The following is a 20044-nucleotide window of genomic DNA, read 5'->3' on the forward strand; positions in this document are numbered from 1 at the left end:
GTCTGTTCGGTCTCCACCATGTGCACCACTGAGGCACATGGCAGTGACTAAAAACAGGAAATGTTCACAGATCACAAGAAAGAAAATGGAGGGGGTCCGAGAGCAAAAACAAAAAAAGAAAAACAAAGAACCTCAATGAGTTCAGACCTTCATGGTTACCTCCTGCAGATCTTTTTTTTCCCATTGCCACCACCCTTCTTCCAAGTTTACTTTCTGAGTCCATCCCAAGCAGCCGTCACACTATGGAGTCTTTAATCTCGGAGCCCAGCCGGACGCGGGGCCGTGGGCATGTGGGGGAGATCTCCACGCGGCTCTCCTTCAGGTTGAGCGGCCGCCTCTCCGACTCCGAGAAGCTCTTGCTGTTCTCCGGGGAGGAGCACTCGTGGGTGGGGGTGCTACAGATGTAGTTGTCGTTCAGCGTCTGGTAGCCCTTGTGGTCCGATACTGATGGGGGAACGGTGTTGCCATTGAGGGGCAGACTCTCCGTGGGCTTTCCTGTGATGCGCGGCTTCTTCTGCTGCATGTTGGGGCACTCGCCCTCCTTCAGCATGGACTTCATGTGGTCCCGGTTCCTGTAGACCACGAAGAGCGAGAAGACCACCAGCGAGAAGCCCAGCAGGGTGCAGACCACGATCAACTCGTTCCAGTAGGTTTTGGTCTGCAGCAGCCCAGACCGGGTTTCCCCAGGCAAGATGATGGCCTCCTCCCTCGGCACCAGTGGGGTGCGTGAGTGGCCAATCAGAGTGGTGCTCTCTTGCCGGGGTTCCGCCCTCACGCAGTAATTGGCTAGAAGCTGCTGGAAGCCGTCCTCCACTGACCAGCACTCGTAGGCCTCCTCCTTGTCCACCCGGGGCACCACCACCAGTCCGGCAGGACTGGGGTAGACAAACTGGCCGGCGCTCTTGCTGTACTTCCACAGCCTCTCGGCCAGGTTGGAACGCACTTTACAGGGAAGCACCTTAAAGCTATTGGCTGGGATAATGACCACATGGCATGAAGATGCACCTGTTGAATAAACAGATATCGACATTTTTAATAAAATGTTATTAATCCTGTTATGCAATACAAATACAATACACAATATGTACTAGGTGTGTTCGATGCAATGCAGAACGTAATCTATTGTCATAATGACTAGGGCTGGGGGGCAGCACGTCGACGCTATCAATTGCGCCAATGCCACAAATACATTGACATAAATCCATCATTTTTACTCTATACTCGATGTTGATGGAAGATATAAGAGGACACCTATGGTACTTTCGCGAGTGGGTGGGAAATCGAACCACTAGCGTGAAAAGGCGTGTAGTACACCCATGACATGACAAATGTTTAAGCAGCTAAAAACCCAGGCAATTGTACAAAACTGGCCGATGAACCAGGATTGGTTCTCTGTGTAATATATGACTATATATAGGCACCTTCCTAAAATATTAGCAAAAAATATAGGCAAAATGGACTAAATCATCTTTTCATGCTGCTGGCCACTTGTGGTTATATCGCCGGCTCCCTCACTTGATCAGTTCAGTTGATATATGAAATCGCATTCCTTTGTGACTTAAGCAATATATGGTGACACTTTTAAGTGTTTTTGTGTTTCCCGATAAACTTGTTTTCAACTTGATTGTTAAATTCTGTTGGTTCAGGAAGGACACCATGGTGGACTGCCAGCTTCCAATGCTGCTGTCTATTTTAATAAAAGCAATAAAACACATTCTGTATTCAAGCCCCCAAGTTTTTATTGGTTATTATTGTATTCTTTCAGTTGCCCTGAGAAAGTATTCTGTGTGTTATGGAAATAATTGGGAATCAAATCAACTGAACCGATGTGGGAAAGGGGATTTTAGATTAATCGATGCAGCGTAAAAATAATCACTAGATTAATCATTTAAAAAATATTTTGCCCAGCCTTAATAATGACATTGCTTGGTGATTTTCTGGTAGTGGCAGAAAAATTCTAGTTTTTAAAATTAGCAAAGGTGATTACAGCTGTAATGGGGCCTGACCCAACCTAAGTACAGCTTTTTAAAATCCCATCTTTCTTTGCGCAAGCTACGAATGATAGACTAATGGAAAGGCAATATGTGGTGAAATGAGCAGGTTTAAAATATAATCAGAGGCCAGCCTCCATTTCACCCCCTCAGCATCCATTTTTGCATGTCTCTTGCAATAATTAAAACACATCACCTGATAACTGTAGCCAAGAATTGCAAATCAATGAAGATTTCATAAAAAAAACAAATGTTAATTAAACAAATTTACAACATGTGAAACGCTTTTACCAATCACCTACACAAATTTACAAGCAGCAAATCATAAGGAAAGGATAGGTACTGTAGACCACAACAAAAAGTGTCCCCTGCAGTTAGCCACCTTAGTGAGCAGTGGGCAGCCATGAAAGAGAGCAGCGAGTGGGAATGGAACCTTACTCAGTGGCACCTTGGTGGCTCCGGATTTGAACTGGTAACGTTACAAAAACGGGTCAAAATTTACAACTCTACCGGTAATGACTGTGGCTGCCTGATCTGAGTACAGCACCGCTTTGGGTAGAAGTAATTGTAATCTGCCAAGTAAAGTAATTCTCATATCACTGACGTACTTGAAAACATAATGTGAAGTAATGTAGAAAAGTTTATGGGATGCATCGAGATAACGAATCGAAGACACAATTATCGTAACATTATTTTTACAAAAACTGTGAAAAAAGCATTAACAGTAGATGGCGCAAATTAGAATAGAATATTACTAGGCTTGAAAAAGGAGGAAAATATTTTATTTTAGTCACTTTGTTTCAATATGGTAATTGGACATTAATCAAGATCACAATTTGGCAATCGCTACTACAAATTTAAAATACAGAAAACCTCATCACTTGTAAAATTTCCTGTAGAAACTCACGTGAAGAAGAAGGTCTTGCCATGCGAGGGTTGATTGTAGTTTTATTGCATGAAGCTGACGTATCAGCGCCATCCACATCCTGCTGCCAGTGGCTGAGAGGAAATAAAATGCAACAAAATGACTTAAAATCTCTGTGGCTGCAGAAAAGAAATCAGCTCATAAGATCACAGCTACGCCCCATTTGTTCTCCCTCCTGAATCAATGGCGTGTAGTTCACACAGTCATGTGACAGCCTGTTCTTGCAACACCCACCTCCCAGCAGGGGCCTGTCGAACATCAGCACACTGTCTTCCTGTCCAGGCGCAGTAGGGGTCTCTGGATAGGACACACTCCCCACAGCTCTGGTAGTTAGAGCAGTTTGCCATGGCAACCTCGACCAGCCCCGAGAACAAGGATACATACAGCAAACCCTGCAGCGTGTGACATAAACAACATAAGCACATGGAAAAGGATATTTTTAGATTAGATTAGATTCAACTTTATTGTCATTACACATGTACAAGTACAGGGCAACGAAATGTAGTTTAGGTCTGACCAGAAGTGCAATAAGCAGCAAGTGCAGGATACAGTTCAAATAAGTTATATATATATATATATATATATATATATTCATAAAGTGATATGTGCTATGTGCTCATCCCATTGATGTGGATGGGATCATGCGAGCCTCTTCTCTCCCTCCTGAAGTCCACAATGAGCTCCTTGGTCTTGGTGGTGTTTAGGAGAAGGTTATTTTCTGTGCACCAGGTGGCCAGATGCTGGACCTCCTCCCTGTAGGCAGTCTCATCGTTGTTGTCGATGAGACCTATCACCGTGGTGTCATCTGCAAACTTAATAACGGAGTTTGATCCATACATAGGTCGGCAGTCATGGGTGAAGAGGGAGTAGAGGAAGGGGCTCAGCACACAGCCCTGTGACAGTAGTGGAGCGGATGTGGCCTGACCTTACATGCTGTGGTCTGCTGGTCAGAAAGTCCATAATCCAGTTGCAAAGTGAGGTGTTGATGTCCAGGGCTCTAAGTTTAGAGATTAGCTTAGAGGGGATGACAGTGTTAAATATTGAGCTGAAATCAACAAACAGCATCCGTGCATATGTGTTTTGCTTGTCCAGGTGTGTGAGTACAGAGTGCAGCGCTATGGAGACTGCATCCTCTGTGCTCCTATTGCTACGGTACGCAAACTGGTGTGGGTCCAGAGTTGGTGGGAGGAAGTCCCTCAGATGTGCCAGGACTAACCGCTTGAAGCACTTCATGATTATGGGTGTGAGTGCTACAGGGCGGTAGTCATTCAGGCATGTTGGGCTAGAATGTTTCGGCACTGGTACAATGGAGGTAGATTTGAGGCATGTTGGAACAGCTGCTTGGGCGAGGGACATGTTAAAAATGTCCGTGAATACGCCAGCGAGCTGCTCTGCACATGCTCTAAGTACGCGCCCCGGGATGCCGTCTGGTCCAGCAGCCCTGCGCGCGTTGATCCGACTCAGTGCAGTGCAAACATCTGAGGAGGTGAGTATGATGGGCGAGTGGTCGGTAGATGAGGGGATCTTGACAGCAGGTTGCTTGTTGTCTCTTTCAAAGCGAGCATAAAAAATCGTTAAGCTCATTCAGAAAGAGGACATTTGTGGTTGTGGGGGCTGAGTTGCTGGGTTTATAGTCTGTAATGGCCTGAATGCCCTGCCACAAGCGTCGAGGATCAGCATTGGAGAAGTATTCCTCTAGCTTTAGTTTGTAGCAGTGCTTGGCCTTTTTGATGCCCCTCTTCAGGTTCGCCCTGGAAATGCCGTAGGCCTGTGCATCACCCGATCTGAAGGCATTGTTGCGTGCCTTCAGCAGGAGACGCACCTCCTTGTTCATCCAAGGCTTCTGATTAGGGTATGTGGTGATCTGTTTCTGAGTAGTAACCATGTCTATGGTGGTGTTAATGTAGTTCAGAACAGAGGAGGTGTAGATGTCGATGTCCGTGTGAGAGCCACAGGTGGCCTGTGAAGCAAACATACTCCAGTCTGTGTGTTGGAACCTGTCCTGGAGTGTGATGTCAGCCCCCGCTGGCCACACTTTGATGGTCCTCACTGATGGCTTCACATGGTTGATGAGGGGGGAGTACTTGGGGGTGAGAAACAAAGAAAGGTGATCTGATTGTCCGAAGTGGGGGAGGGGGGTCACAGCATAGGCTTCAGCCATGTTTGTATAAACTTGATCCAGAGTTTTGTTTCCTCTGGTGTGACAGAGAATGTTTTTATGAAATTTAGGAAATACAGTCTTCAAATTGGAATGATTAAATTCCCCCGCCACAATGTATGCAGCCTCTGGGTGATCAGTCTGTTGTTTACTGATGGCCGCATGAAGTTCGTTCATAGCAAGCTTGGCATCAGCATCAGGAGGAATGTAAGTGGCAGTTATAATGGTGGATGTGAACTCCCGCGGCAGATAGAACGGTCTGCACTTAACCATGAGAAACTCTAGGTTAGCTGAGCAGTGTTTCCCAATGATAGTAGAGTTCGTGCACCAGGCTTTGTTAACGTAGATGCACAATCCCCCACCTCTGGTCTTACCGGAGTCATCCGCCGTTCTGTCTGCCCGGAGAATGTGGTGCTCAGCTAGAGCAATAGCATTGTCCGGTATTCCGTTGTTTAGCCATGTTTCAGTGAAAATCATGACATTGCAGTTCCAGAGTTTCTTGCTGTGGTTGATTCGGATTCGAATCTCATCCATTTTGTTCACCAGTGACCGTACATTGGCGAGAAGAATGCTGGGCAAAGAGAGCCGGTGTGGTGTTATCTTTAGCTTAGCTCTTAGCCCTCCGCGCTTCCCCCGCCTTTGTTTACGGTCTCGACGGCGTCTTCGAGCACTTCCGCCCGGTCGGGTAGGGTGCGCCGCCTCGGGTGTTCTGCCGATCTCAGGGATGCGTTCAAGATTGCTGATAAAACTGTTAAAATTACGAGAACCAACATCCAAAAGCTCTTGTCGGGTGTACGATGTTGAGGCACTACTGTTCTGCACGAACAGCCCCGACATGAGCAAGAAAATTACCGCAAAACTGCAGAAACTGGAGAGACGCTGAGCCTCGCGATGTTTACGCGCCGCCATCTTGGTCATCTTCTTTTAACCAAGCCAACTAAAAGACAGAGCTATTATGGGACGTAGATAATGGTAATATCCTTATAAAAATCCACGGCCCATGAGGCATGCTATGTGACAGAACAAACAGTATAAAACAGTGCCGGAATGAACTCGTGTCGTGTCACTGGCTGTTTACTTCCCATCTGTTTGGTGCTCCCAGGAGAGGAAGCGGGAATGTAATTATCTCAGAGAAAGTTCCCCTGCAGGCCCCTCTTTCATGGCTGATGCTGCTACTCAGCGTTATCTCATTATTACTCCTGAAGTCAGGAGTGTGCTCGCTAACACTTCATCATGGTCAAGCGAATACCCATATAATAATCATTATTGTCTAATAATGTTAACCAGCTATTGTTAATAAATGTTCAGTTGCTTTAAAGGTGTTAATTAAAATGGTTACAAATGTAAAGTGTCCAACGATGCAGTAAAAGTTGCGGTACGGCCGTGGCGCCGCTCTACCTTGTCTGTGTCTAGTTCGATGTGCTGCACAGGCTGGGATTCAGGGAACAGCACCAGCTCTTCAATGATGTGCATCTTGCCGTTGACATTGATGGCTTTGTGTAGCCTTCCTTCATCTGGAAAAAGTAAGGGGTGTCAATAACTCTTCCGCTAAATTGTCATATGAAATACAGTGTAAATAATATCCTTTTCTTTAGAAAAAAGAAATCACGGGTGTTGAAACTATGGCCCCTGGATCCAATTCCAGACACGGTTCACCACTTACACTATTTCTAAAACAGTGGCATAAAATATGGCATTTTAATAAAATGACGAATGTTTAATCACCAAAAAAAAAACTCTAAAAACAGTCAGGATGCCCTTGAAAAAAAAGAGGGGTTGGGTAATATCAAGTATTTGGGGGGGTGAGTAACATTACCAGATGTAATGTTATAGCTGGCAAATAAAATCAACATGTTATTAATGCAAGATAATTCAGAATCTTAATTATGTGATTATATTGGGGTTATTGGCTGGATCTGATCTTTGTAGGGGTCATGAGAAAACCAAGCATGGGAGACAGTGTCCCTCACCTCTAGTCATTCATATATTTTTCTACATGTGGCCCTCGCTGAAAAACGTTTCGTCGCCCCTGATTTAAATCGTTCAAGGAATGCATGAAAAAGAAAGGAGAGGAATCTCACCCGTGCCTATGAAGAGCACATCATAGTCCCTGCGGGCAGCGTGGACTCTGTGGACGGCGATTTGCGTGTAACGCACGCTGCGCTTCAGCAGCAGAGGCTGGCTGCGGATCACGCTGTCCATCAAGAAGTGGTCCTTCACAAAGTTCAGCACTTTGTCGGGCATGTGCAGGGACGAGGAGATGCCCGCAGACCTGACAGCATTGGTGACGCACTGTGCAGGAGAGAAAGAGAGAAAGAAAGATCAGGCCTCTTCTTGCACACGAGCAAACAAAACTACAGGCAACATGCTGCTTGTTCTAAACTAAGATTCTACCTGAGTGTGTTGCCTGGGACTGACGTACTACAGGAAATAAGAGCAGCTGAGACAGCACTATGATAAGCATCATAGGGACATATCGAGGGACAAATCGCGGCCAAGCGATGATGTCCAGAACGTACCGGAGTGGTGATTCAATAACGGATGTGAACACACACAACCTGGACCAACAAACCTGGGGCAGTGGTGGCCTTGTGGGGGGCAGTGGTGGCCTAGCGGTTAAGGAAGCGGCCCCGTAATCAGAAGGTTGCTGGTTCGAATCCCGATCTGCCAAGGTGCCACTGAGGTGCCACTGAGCAAAGCACCGTCCCCACACACTGCTCCCCGGGCGCCTGTCATGGCTGCCCACTGCTCACTCAGGGTGATGGGTTAAATGCAGAGGACAAATTTCACTGTGTGCACCGTGTGCTGTGCATCACTTCACTTTCAAACCTACTAGTGACATCAGTTTTTCTAGCTCAATAATTAGTGGAATTGCATTTCTACTATGCATTTTGCTGAGGGGACACATAAAAAAAAAAAAGCTGGTCTTTTCAGCGTCAAAAGAAAAAAACAGGGAACTCCACCTCTGCTTAAGTTAGGCTGATTTGTTGACAATGGATTGGGCCACCATTAACTTTTCTCTGACGTGGGAATTGATAACCATGACAATGAGGCAAACAGCAGCACTACAAAAGCCTACGTGAAACATGCAATCATATTTGGTCCTAAGGAAGGAAGTCGGTGCAGGTCCAAGCACAGAAAATCTTGCTAGATTTTCTTCATGGTAGGCTAGGGCTAAATTACATGCTAGAAAATGCTAGTGACATTGTTTAATCTATGAAAAGGTATATTGATGACATATTACTGCTTTTTTATGTGTGACAATTGTGAATTAATAAGCATATACAGTACAGGCCAAATGTTTGGACACCTTCTCATTCAATGTGTTTTCTTTATTTTCATGACCATTTACATTGGTAGATTCTCACTGAAGGCATCAAAACTAGGAATGAACATTACATTACATTTACAGCATTTATCAGACGCCCTTATCCAGAGACGCCCTTATCCTTATGTACTTAACAAAAAGTGGAGACCTGGCCTCCACAGTCACTGGACCTGAACCCAATCCAGATGGTTTGGGGTGAGCTGGACCGCGGAGTGAAAGCCAAGCGGCCAACAAGTACTAAACACCTCTGGGAACTCCTTCAAGACTGTTGGAAAAGCATTTCAGGTGACGACCTCTTGAAGCTCATCGAGAGAATGCCAAGAGTGTGCAAAGCAGTAATCAGAGCAAAGAAACTAGAATATAAAACATGTTTTCATTTTTTTTTTAAACGTCTCCACATGCATTCATTCATATTTTTGGATCTAACACTGTATAAGGACCGCCCAAGCTGGGAGTGTGACCGCCTCTCTACTAACCACCACTAGCCACCGAAACCCAATTCTGTAATAAGTACATTCAATGACATTCTAGATGTAAATGTATCTCTATTTATAAGACATCTGGGGTGTTCCACAAAGCAGATAACTAGGTTACTAGTATTTCTGTTGGACAATTTCTGTTGAATCATGACTTCCAGCTTCATTTCACCCAGCTACCTGATGAATCCAGTTTTACAGAACAGCCCTTGGTCTCCAGACCTAAGGACTACAACCGTCTTCTTCAACTCTCGACCTTGAACCAAAAGAGTCGTTTACTGGGGAAGATCCAGCTAATACACCCCCCCTCCTCTACCCAAAGTACTGATGTTCTCTCAGGTAAGCTTCACACCTGACTCACCTGACCCAGTTTACATCTAAGGACATACACACGGAATACTAAATCAAATAAATAAAAAAAATGGCTCATAAACAAATTTATCAGATTTATTTTAGAAAATTAAAATAAAGTGCTTTTTATGTACAGTATAATAAAAACAACAGTAGTGATGTATATTACAAAAAATACAGTTCACATCAATTTTTTTTTTTTTACAATGGTAGCTCAATTTACAAATACTTTTAAAACTTTACATGACATTGTGGGTGAACCAGATGCTTGGTGCACTGTTAGAAAAAAAATGGAGAATTCTCCAACACTCACTGCTGTCCCATAAATGTATACGCCTATAGATGAGTATATCTAGATGCGAGGTTTCTGAAAAAAAAAAAGACTATTCAATATATGCGAATATCTACTTTCATACTGCATTCTGTGATAGTGACTGAGCAGGTAAAAAAATGTTTCACTTACAATCACTGTGTGTACTTTATGGCATACTATTTAACAAAGTAACCAAAATATATTAAAATTAATGTTTAATCTTGATAATGTAATAAACGCCTTTTGTGCTTCAAATATGTATATGCGTGTATGACAGCATATGTGTGAGATACATTGCATGTGGACAATATTAATCTGTGAAAGAGCTTAAGAATTTTGTTATGCACAGTAGAATTTTTGCCAGTGGTGGACTGTTGTAAAGACAAATTTTCAATTTACAGTGGTTTGCGACAATATACTTAAAATAAAAATACAATATTAAGCCATTTGTCAGACCTGTTGTGCAGTTACTGGCCACAGTTAAAAGGTATTTTGTCCAAGGTGTTCATTCTTTTTTTTTTTTTTTTAATGAGCTAGGATTACGTCTACTCAGGTTAGCCCACTAATGCATGAAATTATAGCTATTTGCACTGTCAGATCACAAATTGTTACAAGGCTACAAAAAGCATAAAGTTTAGGAGAAAATAACATTTGATTTACAAAATGTTGCTTAAAAGGCATGTTTAAAGAAAAAATGCTACAGAACTGTAAAAAAAACCCCAACTCCAGTTCCCAACTAAGGCGTTTCAACATTCTGTGCAAATACAATGCATTCTGATAAAAAAAAAAAACTCACCAGTCCTGACAATATACAATAAAATTATACATGTATATATATATGTATGTATATATATATACACCCACACACACATTACCACCATGACACCCATAAGCAGTATGCTCTGTGTACAACTACTTTGTCTAAACAAGTCAAATAAGTCCCTATCCCTTTAGGATAGATATACAAATTTCTATCCTAAATTTAAATAAGACACAACATTTTTTCCCGTTAAAGAATGATTTTGGAATACTTTATGATGACAATTCACTACATTCCACAATACAAATGTTACATGACTGGAAAAAGCTCTGGCAATCACATTGTTCATTCTGTGGCGCATGTGATAAATGTCTTTGGAAAATGAAATATATGTGCTCTGGTCAAGATGTTTAAGGTAGCTGGTATGAAACAGTCCCCCTGTCAGATAATGGACGGAGGACACAAAAAGGCCCTGTCAGATGAGGTTTTGAAGATGTAAGCTTGAAGTAAGAAATGGGACAAACCCTTGTGCTCATGAATGGTTAGTGGTACACTGATTGTATATTTCATCCATAACGGGAAAGTCTCGTCTGACCATGGTCTTTATTTCTTACTAAAAAATGTTAGGTCCCAAAAACATAGTGTTGGACTGATTGTGCCATGTCATGAATTAACGTAACAAAATCAGCCTAAATTCAAAACACCAGACTTTTTTTTTTTTTGGCACAACATACAATAATTTTGGTTACGTAAACAAACACGGGAGCATGTTGGTCATTTCTACTGTTTGTGGCTGCTTGTCACACTCCCGTTGAACATTCAGCACCCTGCTGGCTAAACATGAAGCTCTTGATGATCTTTCTGCTCTGGAGCAGAACCTTGACACACTGCGTTGGGAACACACATGGGGGGGGCTGGGTGGGGTGGAAATGGCTCAGCATCGCTTGCATACTCGATTGTATGTGTGTGGAGCACTAACAGACAGTAATACTGAGGAGTGAGCAGATGCCCAGGCCCACGCTGTCCCAGTGGCGCCCTCTTGCCATTTCACATTATGTGCTTTGCATAGTACACTGCCTATTACTGATAATACCACTTTACTGTGTGTATCCTGAATCGGAGTCCTCCTCACCTCGCCTGTCTTATTTTGCACCATTTTTCTATGTTACAATCTGTATTTAAATTAAATAAAGGCAACATATGCTTTCTGTTTAATACATACCAGTTCTCAGATTAAGAATATCCATTTCTTTTAAGCTCCAACCCGTGGCTGTCATAAAGTCCATTAGCCCACTGTTTAAGTACCATGGGCTAACCGTCACTGTATCGGTCACCTCCTGGCTTGGCCTGATTTCTCCCCCTCGGACCTGAGTCTTCAGGTTTCAGGGCAGACGTGAGTCCAGATGGGAGGCTGACACCTCGTGGGTATGAGCCTGGAAGGCTTCGCTCTGCTCTTGTTGGTGGATTTGTTAGGGTGGAAAGTGACACGCCTGTCGGATGTACGCACTGTTGTACGTTCTCACGGGCACCACAGCGACGCAGCTTTAAGAAAAAAGTCTGTTCGGTCTCCACCATGTGCACCACTGAGGCACATGGCAGTGACTAAAAACAGGAAATGTTCACAGATCACAAGAAAGAAAATGGAGGGGGTCCGAGAGCAAAAACAAAAAAAGAAAAACAAAGAACCTCAATGAGTTCAGACCTTCATGGTTACCTCCTGCAGATCTTTTTTTTCCCATTGCCACCACCCTTCTTCCAAGTTTACTTTCTGAGTCCATCCCAAGCAGCCGTCACACTATGGAGTCTTTAATCTCGGAGCCCAGCCGGACGCGGGGCCGTGGGCATGTGGGGGAGATCTCCACGCGGCTCTCCTTCAGGTTGAGCGGCCGCCTCTCCGACTCCGAGAAGCTCTTGCTGTTCTCCGGGGAGGAGCACTCGTGGGTGGGGGTGCTACAGATGTAGTTGTCGTTCAGCGTCTGGTAGCCCTTGTGGTCCGATACTGATGGGGGAACGGTGTTGCCATTGAGGGGCAGACTCTCCGTGGGCTTTCCTGTGATGCGCGGCTTCTTCTGCTGCATGTTGGGGCACTCGCCCTCCTTCAGCATGGACTTCATGTGGTCCCGGTTCCTGTAGACCACGAAGAGCGAGAAGACCACCAGCGAGAAGCCCAGCAGGGTGCAGACCACGATCAACTCGTTCCAGTAGGTTTTGGTCTGCAGCAGCCCAGACCGGGTTTCCCCAGGCAAGATGATGGCCTCCTCCCTCGGCACCAGTGGGGTGCGTGAGTGGCCAATCAGAGTGGTGCTCTCTTGCCGGGGTTCCGCCCTCACGCAGTAATTGGCTAGAAGCTGCTGGAAGCCGTCCTCCACTGACCAGCACTCGTAGGCCTCCTCCTTGTCCACCCGGGGCACCACCACCAGTCCGGCAGGACTGGGGTAGACAAACTGGCCGGCGCTCTTGCTGTACTTCCACAGCCTCTCGGCCAGGTTGGAACGCACTTTACAGGGAAGCACCTTAAAGCTATTGGCTGGGATAATGACCACATGGCATGAAGATGCACCTGTTGAATAAACAGATATCGACATTTTTAATAAAATGTTATTAATCCTGTTATGCAATACAAATACAATACACAATATGTACTAGGTGTGTTCGATGCAATGCAGAACGTAATCTATTGTCATAATGACTAGGGCTGGGGGGCAGCACGTCGACGCTATCAATTGCGCCAATGCCACAAATACATTGACATAAATCCATCATTTTTACTCTATACTCGATGTTGATGGAAGATATAAGAGGACACCTATGGTACTTTCGCGAGTGGGTGGGAAATCGAACCACTAGCGTGAAAAGGCGTGTAGTACACCCATGACATGACAAATGTTTAAGCAGCTAAAAACCCAGGCAATTGTACAAAACTGGCCGATGAACCAGGAATGGTTCTCTGTGTAATATATGACTATATATAGGCACCTTCCTAAAATATTAGCAAAAAATATAGGCAAAATGGACTAAATCATCTTTTCATGCTGCTGGCCACTTGTGGTTATATCGCCGGCTCCCTCACTTGATCAGTTCAGTTGATATATGAAATCGCATTCCTTTGTGACTTAAGCAATATATGGTGACACTTTTAAGTGTTTTTGTGTTTCCCGATAAACTTGTTTTCAACTTGATTGTTAAATTCTGTTGGTTCAGGAAGGACACCATGGTGGACTGCCAGCTTCCAATGCTGCTGTCTATTTTAATAAAAGCAATAAAACACATTCTGTATTCAAGCCCCCAAGTTTTTATTGGTTATTATTGTATTCTTTCAGTTGCCCTGAGAAAGTATTCTGTGTGTTATGGAAATAATTGGGAATCAAATCAACTGAACCGATGTGGGAAAGGGGATTTTAGATTAATCGATGCAGCGTAAAAATAATCACTAGATTAATCATTTAAAAAATATTTTGCCCAGCCTTAATAATGACATTGCTTGGTGATTTTCTGGTAGTGGCAGAAAAATTCTAGTTTTTAAAATTAGCAAAGGTGATTACAGCTGTAATGGGGCCTGACCCAACCTAAGTACAGCTTTTTAAAATCCCATCTTTCTTTGCGCAAGCTACGAATGATAGACTAATGGAAAGGCAATATGTGGTGAAATGAGCAGGTTTAAAATATAATCAGAGGCCAGCCTCCATTTCACCCCCTCAGCATCCATTTTTGCATGTCTCTTGCAATAATTAAAACACATCACCTGATAACTGTAGCCAAGAATTGCAAATCAATGAAGATTTCATAAAAAAAACAAATGTTAATTAAACAAATTTACAACATGTGAAACGCTTTTACCAATCACCTACACAAATTTACAAGCAGCAAATCATAAGGAAAGGATAGGTACTGTAGACCACAACAAAAAGTGTCCCCTGCAGTTAGCCACCTTAGTGAGCAGTGGGCAGCCATGAAAGAGAGCAGCGAGTGGGAATGGAACCTTACTCAGTGGCACCTTGGTGGCTCCGGATTTGAACTGGTAACGTTACAAAAACGGGTCAAAATTTACAACTCTACCGGTAATGACTGTGGCTGCCTGATCTGAGTACAGCACCGCTTTGGGTAGAAGTAATTGTAATCTGCCAAGTAAAGTAATTCTCATATCACTGACGTACTTGAAAACATAATGTGAAGTAATGTAGAAAAGTTTATGGGATGCATCGAGATAACGAATCGAAGACACAATTATCGTAACATTATTTTTACTGTGAAAAAAGCATTAACAGTAGATGGCGCAAATTAGAATAGAATATTACTAGGCTTGAAAAAGGAGGAAAATATTTTATTTTAGTCACTTTGTTTCAATATGGTAATTGGACATTAATCAAGATCACAATTTGGCAATCGCTACTACAAATTTAAAATACAGAAAACCTCATCACTTGTAAAATTTCCTGTAGAAACTCACGTGAAGAAGAAGGTCTTGCCATGCGAGGGTTGATTGTAGTTTTATTGCATGAAGCTGACGTATCAGCGCCATCCACATCCTGCTGCCAGTGGCTGAGAGGAAATAAAATGCAACAAAATGACTTAAAATCTCTGTGGCTGCAGAAAAGAAATCAGCTCATAAGATCACAGCTACGCCCCATTTGTTCTCCCTCCTGAATCAATGGCGTGTAGTTCACACAGTCATGTGACAGCCTGTTCTTGCAACACCCACCTCCCAGCAGGGGCCTGTCGAACATCAGCACACTGTCTTCCTGTCCAGGCGCAGTAGGGGTCTCTGGATAGGACACACTCCCCACAGCTCTGGTAGTTAGAGCAGTTTGCCATGGCGACCTCGACCAGCCCCGAGAACAAGGATACATACAGCAAACCCTGCAGCGTGTGACATAAACAACATAAGCACATGGAAAAGGATATTTTTAGATTAGATTAGATTCAACTTTATTGTCATTACACATGTACAAGTACAGGGCAACGAAATGTAGTTTAGGTCTGACCAGAAGTGCAATAAGCAGCAAGTGCAGGATACAGTTCAAATAAGTTATATATATATATATATATATATATATATTCATAAAGTGATATGTGCTATGTGCTCATCCCATTGATGTGGATGGGATCATGCGAGCCTCTTCTCTCCCTCCTGAAGTCCACAATGAGCTCCTTGGTCTTGGTGGTGTTTAGGAGAAGGTTATTTTCTGTGCACCAGGTGGCCAGATGCTGGACCTCCTCCCTGTAGGCAGTCTCATCGTTGTTGTCGATGAGACCTATCACCGTGGTGTCATCTGCAAACTTAATAACGGAGTTTGATCCATACATAGGTCGGCAGTCATGGGTGAAGAGGGAGTAGAGGAAGGGGCTCAGCACACAGCCCTGTGACAGTAGTGGAGCGGATGTGGCCTGACCTTACATGCTGTGGTCTGCTGGTCAGAAAGTCCATAATCCAGTTGCAAAGTGAGGTGTTGATGTCCAGGGCTCTAAGTTTAGAGATTAGCTTAGAGGGGATGACAGTGTTAAATATTGAGCTGAAATCAACAAACAGCATCCGTGCATATGTGTTTTGCTTGTCCAGGTGTGTGAGTACAGAGTGCAGCGCTATGGAGACTGCATCCTCTGTGCTCCTATTGCTACGGTACGCAAACTGGTGTGGGTCCAGAGTTGGTGGGAGGAAGTCCCTCAGATGTGCCAGGACTAACCGCTTGAAGCACTTCATGATTATGGGTGTGAGTGCTACAGGGCGGTAGTCATTCAGGCATGTTGGGCTAGAATGTTTCGGCACTGGTACAATGGAGGTAGATTTGAGGCATGTTGGAACAGCTGCTTGGGCGAGGGACATGTTAAAAATGTCCGTGAATACGCCAGCGAGCTGCTCTGCACATGCTCTAAGTACGCGCCCCGGGATGCCGTCTGGTCCAGCAGCCCTGCGCGCGTTGATCCGACTCAGTGCAGTGCAAACATCTGAGGAGGTGAGTATGATGGGCGAGTGGTCGGTAGATGAGGGGATCTTGACAGCAGGTTGCTTGTTGTCTCTTTCAAAGCGAGCATAAAAATCGTTAAGCTCATTCAGAAAGAGGACATTTGTGGTTGTGGGGGCTGAGTTGCTGGGTTTATAGTCTGTAATGGCCTGAATGCCCTGCCACAAGCGTCGAGGATCAGCATTGGAGAAGTATTCCTCTAGCTTTAGTTTGTAGCAGTGCTTGGCCTTTTTGATGCCCCTCTTCAGGTTCGCCCTGGAAATGCCGTAGGCCTGTGCATCACCCGATCTGAAGGCATTGTTGCGTGCCTTCAGCAGGAGACGCACCTCCTTGTTCATCCAAGGCTTCTGATTAGGGTATGTGGTGATCTGTTTCTGAGTAGTAACCATGTCTATGGTGGTGTTAATGTAGTTCAGAACAGAGGAGGTGTAGATGTCGATGTCCGTGTGAGAGCCACAGGTGGCCTGTGAAGCAAACATACTCCAGTCTGTGTGTTGGAACCTGTCCTGGAGTGTGATGTCAGCCCCCGCTGGCCACACTTTGATGGTCCTCACTGATGGCTTCACATGGTTGATGAGGGGGGAGTACTTGGGGGTGAGAAACAAAGAAAGGTGATCTGATTGTCCGAAGTGGGGGAGGGGGGTCACAGCATAGGCTTCAGCCATGTTTGTATAAACTTGATCCAGAGTTTTGTTTCCTCTGGTGTGACAGAGAATGTTTTTATGAAATTTAGGAAATACAGTCTTCAAATTGGAATGATTAAATTCCCCCGCCACAATGTATGCAGCCTCTGGGTGATCAGTCTGTTGTTTACTGATGGCCGCATGAAGTTCGTTCATAGCAAGCTTGGCATCAGCATCAGGAGGAATGTAAGTGGCAGTTATAATGGTGGATGTGAACTCCCGCGGCAGATAGAACGGTCTGCACTTAACCATGAGAAACTCTAGGTTAGCTGAGCAGTGTTTCCCAATGATAGTAGAGTTCGTGCACCAGGCTTTGTTAACGTAGATGCACAATCCCCCACCTCTGGTCTTACCGGAGTCATCCGCCGTTCTGTCTGCCCGGAGAATGTGGTGCTCAGCTAGAGCAATAGCATTGTCCGGTATTCCGTTGTTTAGCCATGTTTCAGTGAAAATCATGACATTGCAGTTCCAGAGTTTCTTGCTGTGGTTGATTCGGATTCGAATCTCATCCATTTTGTTCACCAGTGACCGTACATTGGCGAGAAGAATGCTGGGCAAAGAGAGCCGGTGTGGTGTTATCTTTAGCTTAGCTCTTAGCCCTCCGCGCTTCCCCCGCCTTTGTTTACGGTCTCGACGGCGTCTTCGAGCACTTCCGCCCGGTCGGGTAGGGTGCGCCGCCTCGGGTGTTCTGCCGATCTCAGGGATGCGTTCAAGATTGCTGATAAAACTGTTAAAATTACGAGAACCAACATCCAAAAGCTCTTGTCGGGTGTACGATGTTGAGGCACTACTGTTCTGCACGAACAGCCCCGACATGAGCAAGAAAATTACCGCAAAACTGCAGAAACTGGAGAGACGCTGAGCCTCGCGATGTTTACGCGCCGCCATCTTGGTCATCTTCTTTTAACCAAGCCAACTAAAAGACAGAGCTATTATGGGACGTAGATAATGGTAATATCCTTATAAAAATCCACGGCCCATGAGGCATGCTATGTGACAGAACAAACAGTATAAAACAGTGCCGGAATGAACTCGTGTCGTGTCACTGGCTGTTTACTTCCCATCTGTTTGGTGCTCCCAGGAGAGGAAGCGGGAATGTAATTATCTCAGAGAAAGTTCCCCTGCAGGCCCCTCTTTCATGGCTGATGCTGCTACTCAGCGTTATCTCATTATTACTCCTGAAGTCAGGAGTGTGCTCGCTAACACTTCATCATGGTCAAGCGAATACCCATATAATAATCATTATTGTCTAATAATGTTAACCAGCTATTGTTAATGTTCAGTTGCTTTAAAGGTGTTAATTAAAATGGTTACAAATGTAAAGTGTCCAACGATGCAGTAAAAGTTGCGGTACGGCCGTGGCGCCGCTCTACCTTGTCTGTGTCTAGTTCGATGTGCTGCACAGGCTGGGATTCAGGGAACAGCACCAGCTCTTCAATGATGTGCATCTTGCCGTTGACATTGATGGCTTTGTGTAGCCTTCCTTCATCTGGAAAAAGTAAGGGGTGTCAATAACTCTTCCGCTAAATTGTCATATGAAATACAGTGTAAATAATATCCTTTTCTTTAGAAAAAAGAAATCACGGGTGTTGAAACTATGGCCCCTGGATCCAATTCCAGACACGGTTCACCACTTACACTATTTCTAAAACAGTGGCATAAAATATGGCATTTTAATAAAATGACGAATGTTTAATCACCAAAAAAAAAACTCTAAAAACAGTCAGGATGCCCTTGAAAAAAAAGAGGGGTTGGGTAATATCAAGTATTTGGGGGGGTGAGTAACATTACCAGATGTAATGTTATAGCTGGCAAATAAAATCAACATGTTATTAATGCAAGATAATTCAGAATCTTAATTATGTGATTATATTGGGGTTATTGGCTGGATCTGATCTTTGTAGGGGTCATGAGAAAACCAAGCATGGGAGACAGTGTCCCTCACCTCTAGTCATTCATATATTTTTCTACATGTGGCCCTCGCTGAAAAACGTTTCGTCGCCCCTGATTTAAATCGTTCAAGGAATGCATGAAAAAGAAAGGAGAGGAATCTCACCCGTGCCTATGAAGAGCACATCATAGTCCCTGCGGGCAGCGTGGACTCTGTGGACGGCGATTTGCGTGTAACGCACGCTGCGCTTCAGCAGCAGAGGCTGGCTGCGGATCACGCTGTCCATCAAGAAGTGGTCCTTCACAAAGTTCAGCACTTTGTCGGGCATGTGCAGGGACGAGGAGATGCCCGCAGACCTGACAGCATTGGTGACGCACTGTGCAGGAGAGAAAGAGAGAAAGAAAGATCAGGCCTCTTCTTGCACACGAGCAAACAAAACTACAGGCAACATGCTGCTTGTTCTAAACTAAGATTCTACCTGAGTGTGTTGCCTGGGACTGACGTACTACAGGAAATAAGAGCAGCTGAGACAGCACTATGATAAGCATCATAGGGACATATCGAGGGACAAATCGCGGCCAAGCGATGATGTCCAGAACGTACCGGAGTGGTGATTCAATAACGGATGTGAACACACACAACCTGGACCAACAAACCTGGGGCAGTGGTGGCCTTGTGGGGGGCAGTGGTGGCCTAGCGGTTAAGGAAGCGGCCCCGTAATCAGAAGGTTGCTGGTTCGAATCCCGATCTGCCAAGGTGCCACTGAGGTGCCACTGAGCAAAGCACCGTCCCCACACACTGCTCCCCGGGCGCCTGTCATGGCTGCCCACTGCTCACTCAGGGTGATGGGTTAAATGCAGAGGACAAATTTCACTGTGTGCACCGTGTGCTGTGCATCACTTCACTTTCAAACCTACTAGTGACATCAGTTTTTCTAGCTCAATAATTAGTGGAATTGCATTTCTACTATGCATTTTGCTGAGGGGACACATAAAAAAAAAAAAGCTGGTCTTTTCAGCGTCAAAAGAAAAAAACAGGGAACTCCACCTCTGCTTAAGTTAGGCTGATTTGTTGACAATGGATTGGGCCACCATTAACTTTTCTCTGACGTGGGAATTGATAACCATGACAATGAGGCAAACAGCAGCACTACAAAAGCCTACGTGAAACATGCAATCATATTTGGTCCTAAGGAAGGAAGTCGGTGC

The 20044-nt window shown here is 44.6% G+C and overlaps 2 protein-coding genes across 4 annotated transcripts; both read right to left on the minus strand.

Annotated features, from left to right (window-relative positions):
* Positions 1 to 6: 6 nt before the first annotated feature.
* On the minus strand, positions 7 to 11652 carry LOC114766684 (semaphorin-4B-like). 2 transcript variants are annotated; one of them, XM_028957768.1, is made up of 6 exons: positions 11525 to 11652; positions 7156 to 7366; positions 6473 to 6588; positions 3151 to 3308; positions 2899 to 2990; positions 7 to 1005 (listed from the first exon to the last, which is right to left on the minus strand). In XM_028957768.1, the coding sequence occupies exons 2-6, from the start codon at positions 7316 to 7318 to the stop codon at positions 236 to 238; spliced, it is 1299 nt and encodes a 432-aa protein (XP_028813601.1). In that variant the 5' UTR covers positions 7319 to 7366; positions 11525 to 11652; the 3' UTR covers positions 7 to 235. The 2 variants fall into 2 exon arrangements, with proteins under 2 accessions (XP_028813601.1, XP_028813602.1); XM_028957769.1 differs by lacking the exons at positions 6473 to 6588; positions 7156 to 7366; positions 11525 to 11652 and adding an exon at positions 5927 to 6156.
* Positions 10014 to 19322, minus strand: LOC114766681 (semaphorin-4B-like). 2 transcript variants are annotated; one of them, XM_028957764.1, is made up of 5 exons: positions 19002 to 19322; positions 18319 to 18434; positions 15002 to 15159; positions 14750 to 14841; positions 10014 to 12862 (listed from the first exon to the last, which is right to left on the minus strand). In XM_028957764.1, the coding sequence occupies exons 1-5, from the start codon at positions 19162 to 19164 to the stop codon at positions 12093 to 12095; spliced, it is 1299 nt and encodes a 432-aa protein (XP_028813597.1). In that variant the 5' UTR covers positions 19165 to 19322; the 3' UTR covers positions 10014 to 12092. The 2 variants fall into 2 exon arrangements, with proteins under 2 accessions (XP_028813597.1, XP_028813598.1); XM_028957765.1 differs by lacking the exons at positions 18319 to 18434; positions 19002 to 19322 and adding an exon at positions 17777 to 18003.
* Positions 19323 to 20044: the final 722 nt, after the last annotated feature.

This window comes from Denticeps clupeoides, chromosome 17 (genome assembly GCF_900700375.1).
Source record: "Denticeps clupeoides chromosome 17, fDenClu1.1, whole genome shotgun sequence".
Classification (NCBI taxonomy): domain Eukaryota; kingdom Metazoa; phylum Chordata; class Actinopteri; order Clupeiformes; family Denticipitidae; genus Denticeps; species Denticeps clupeoides.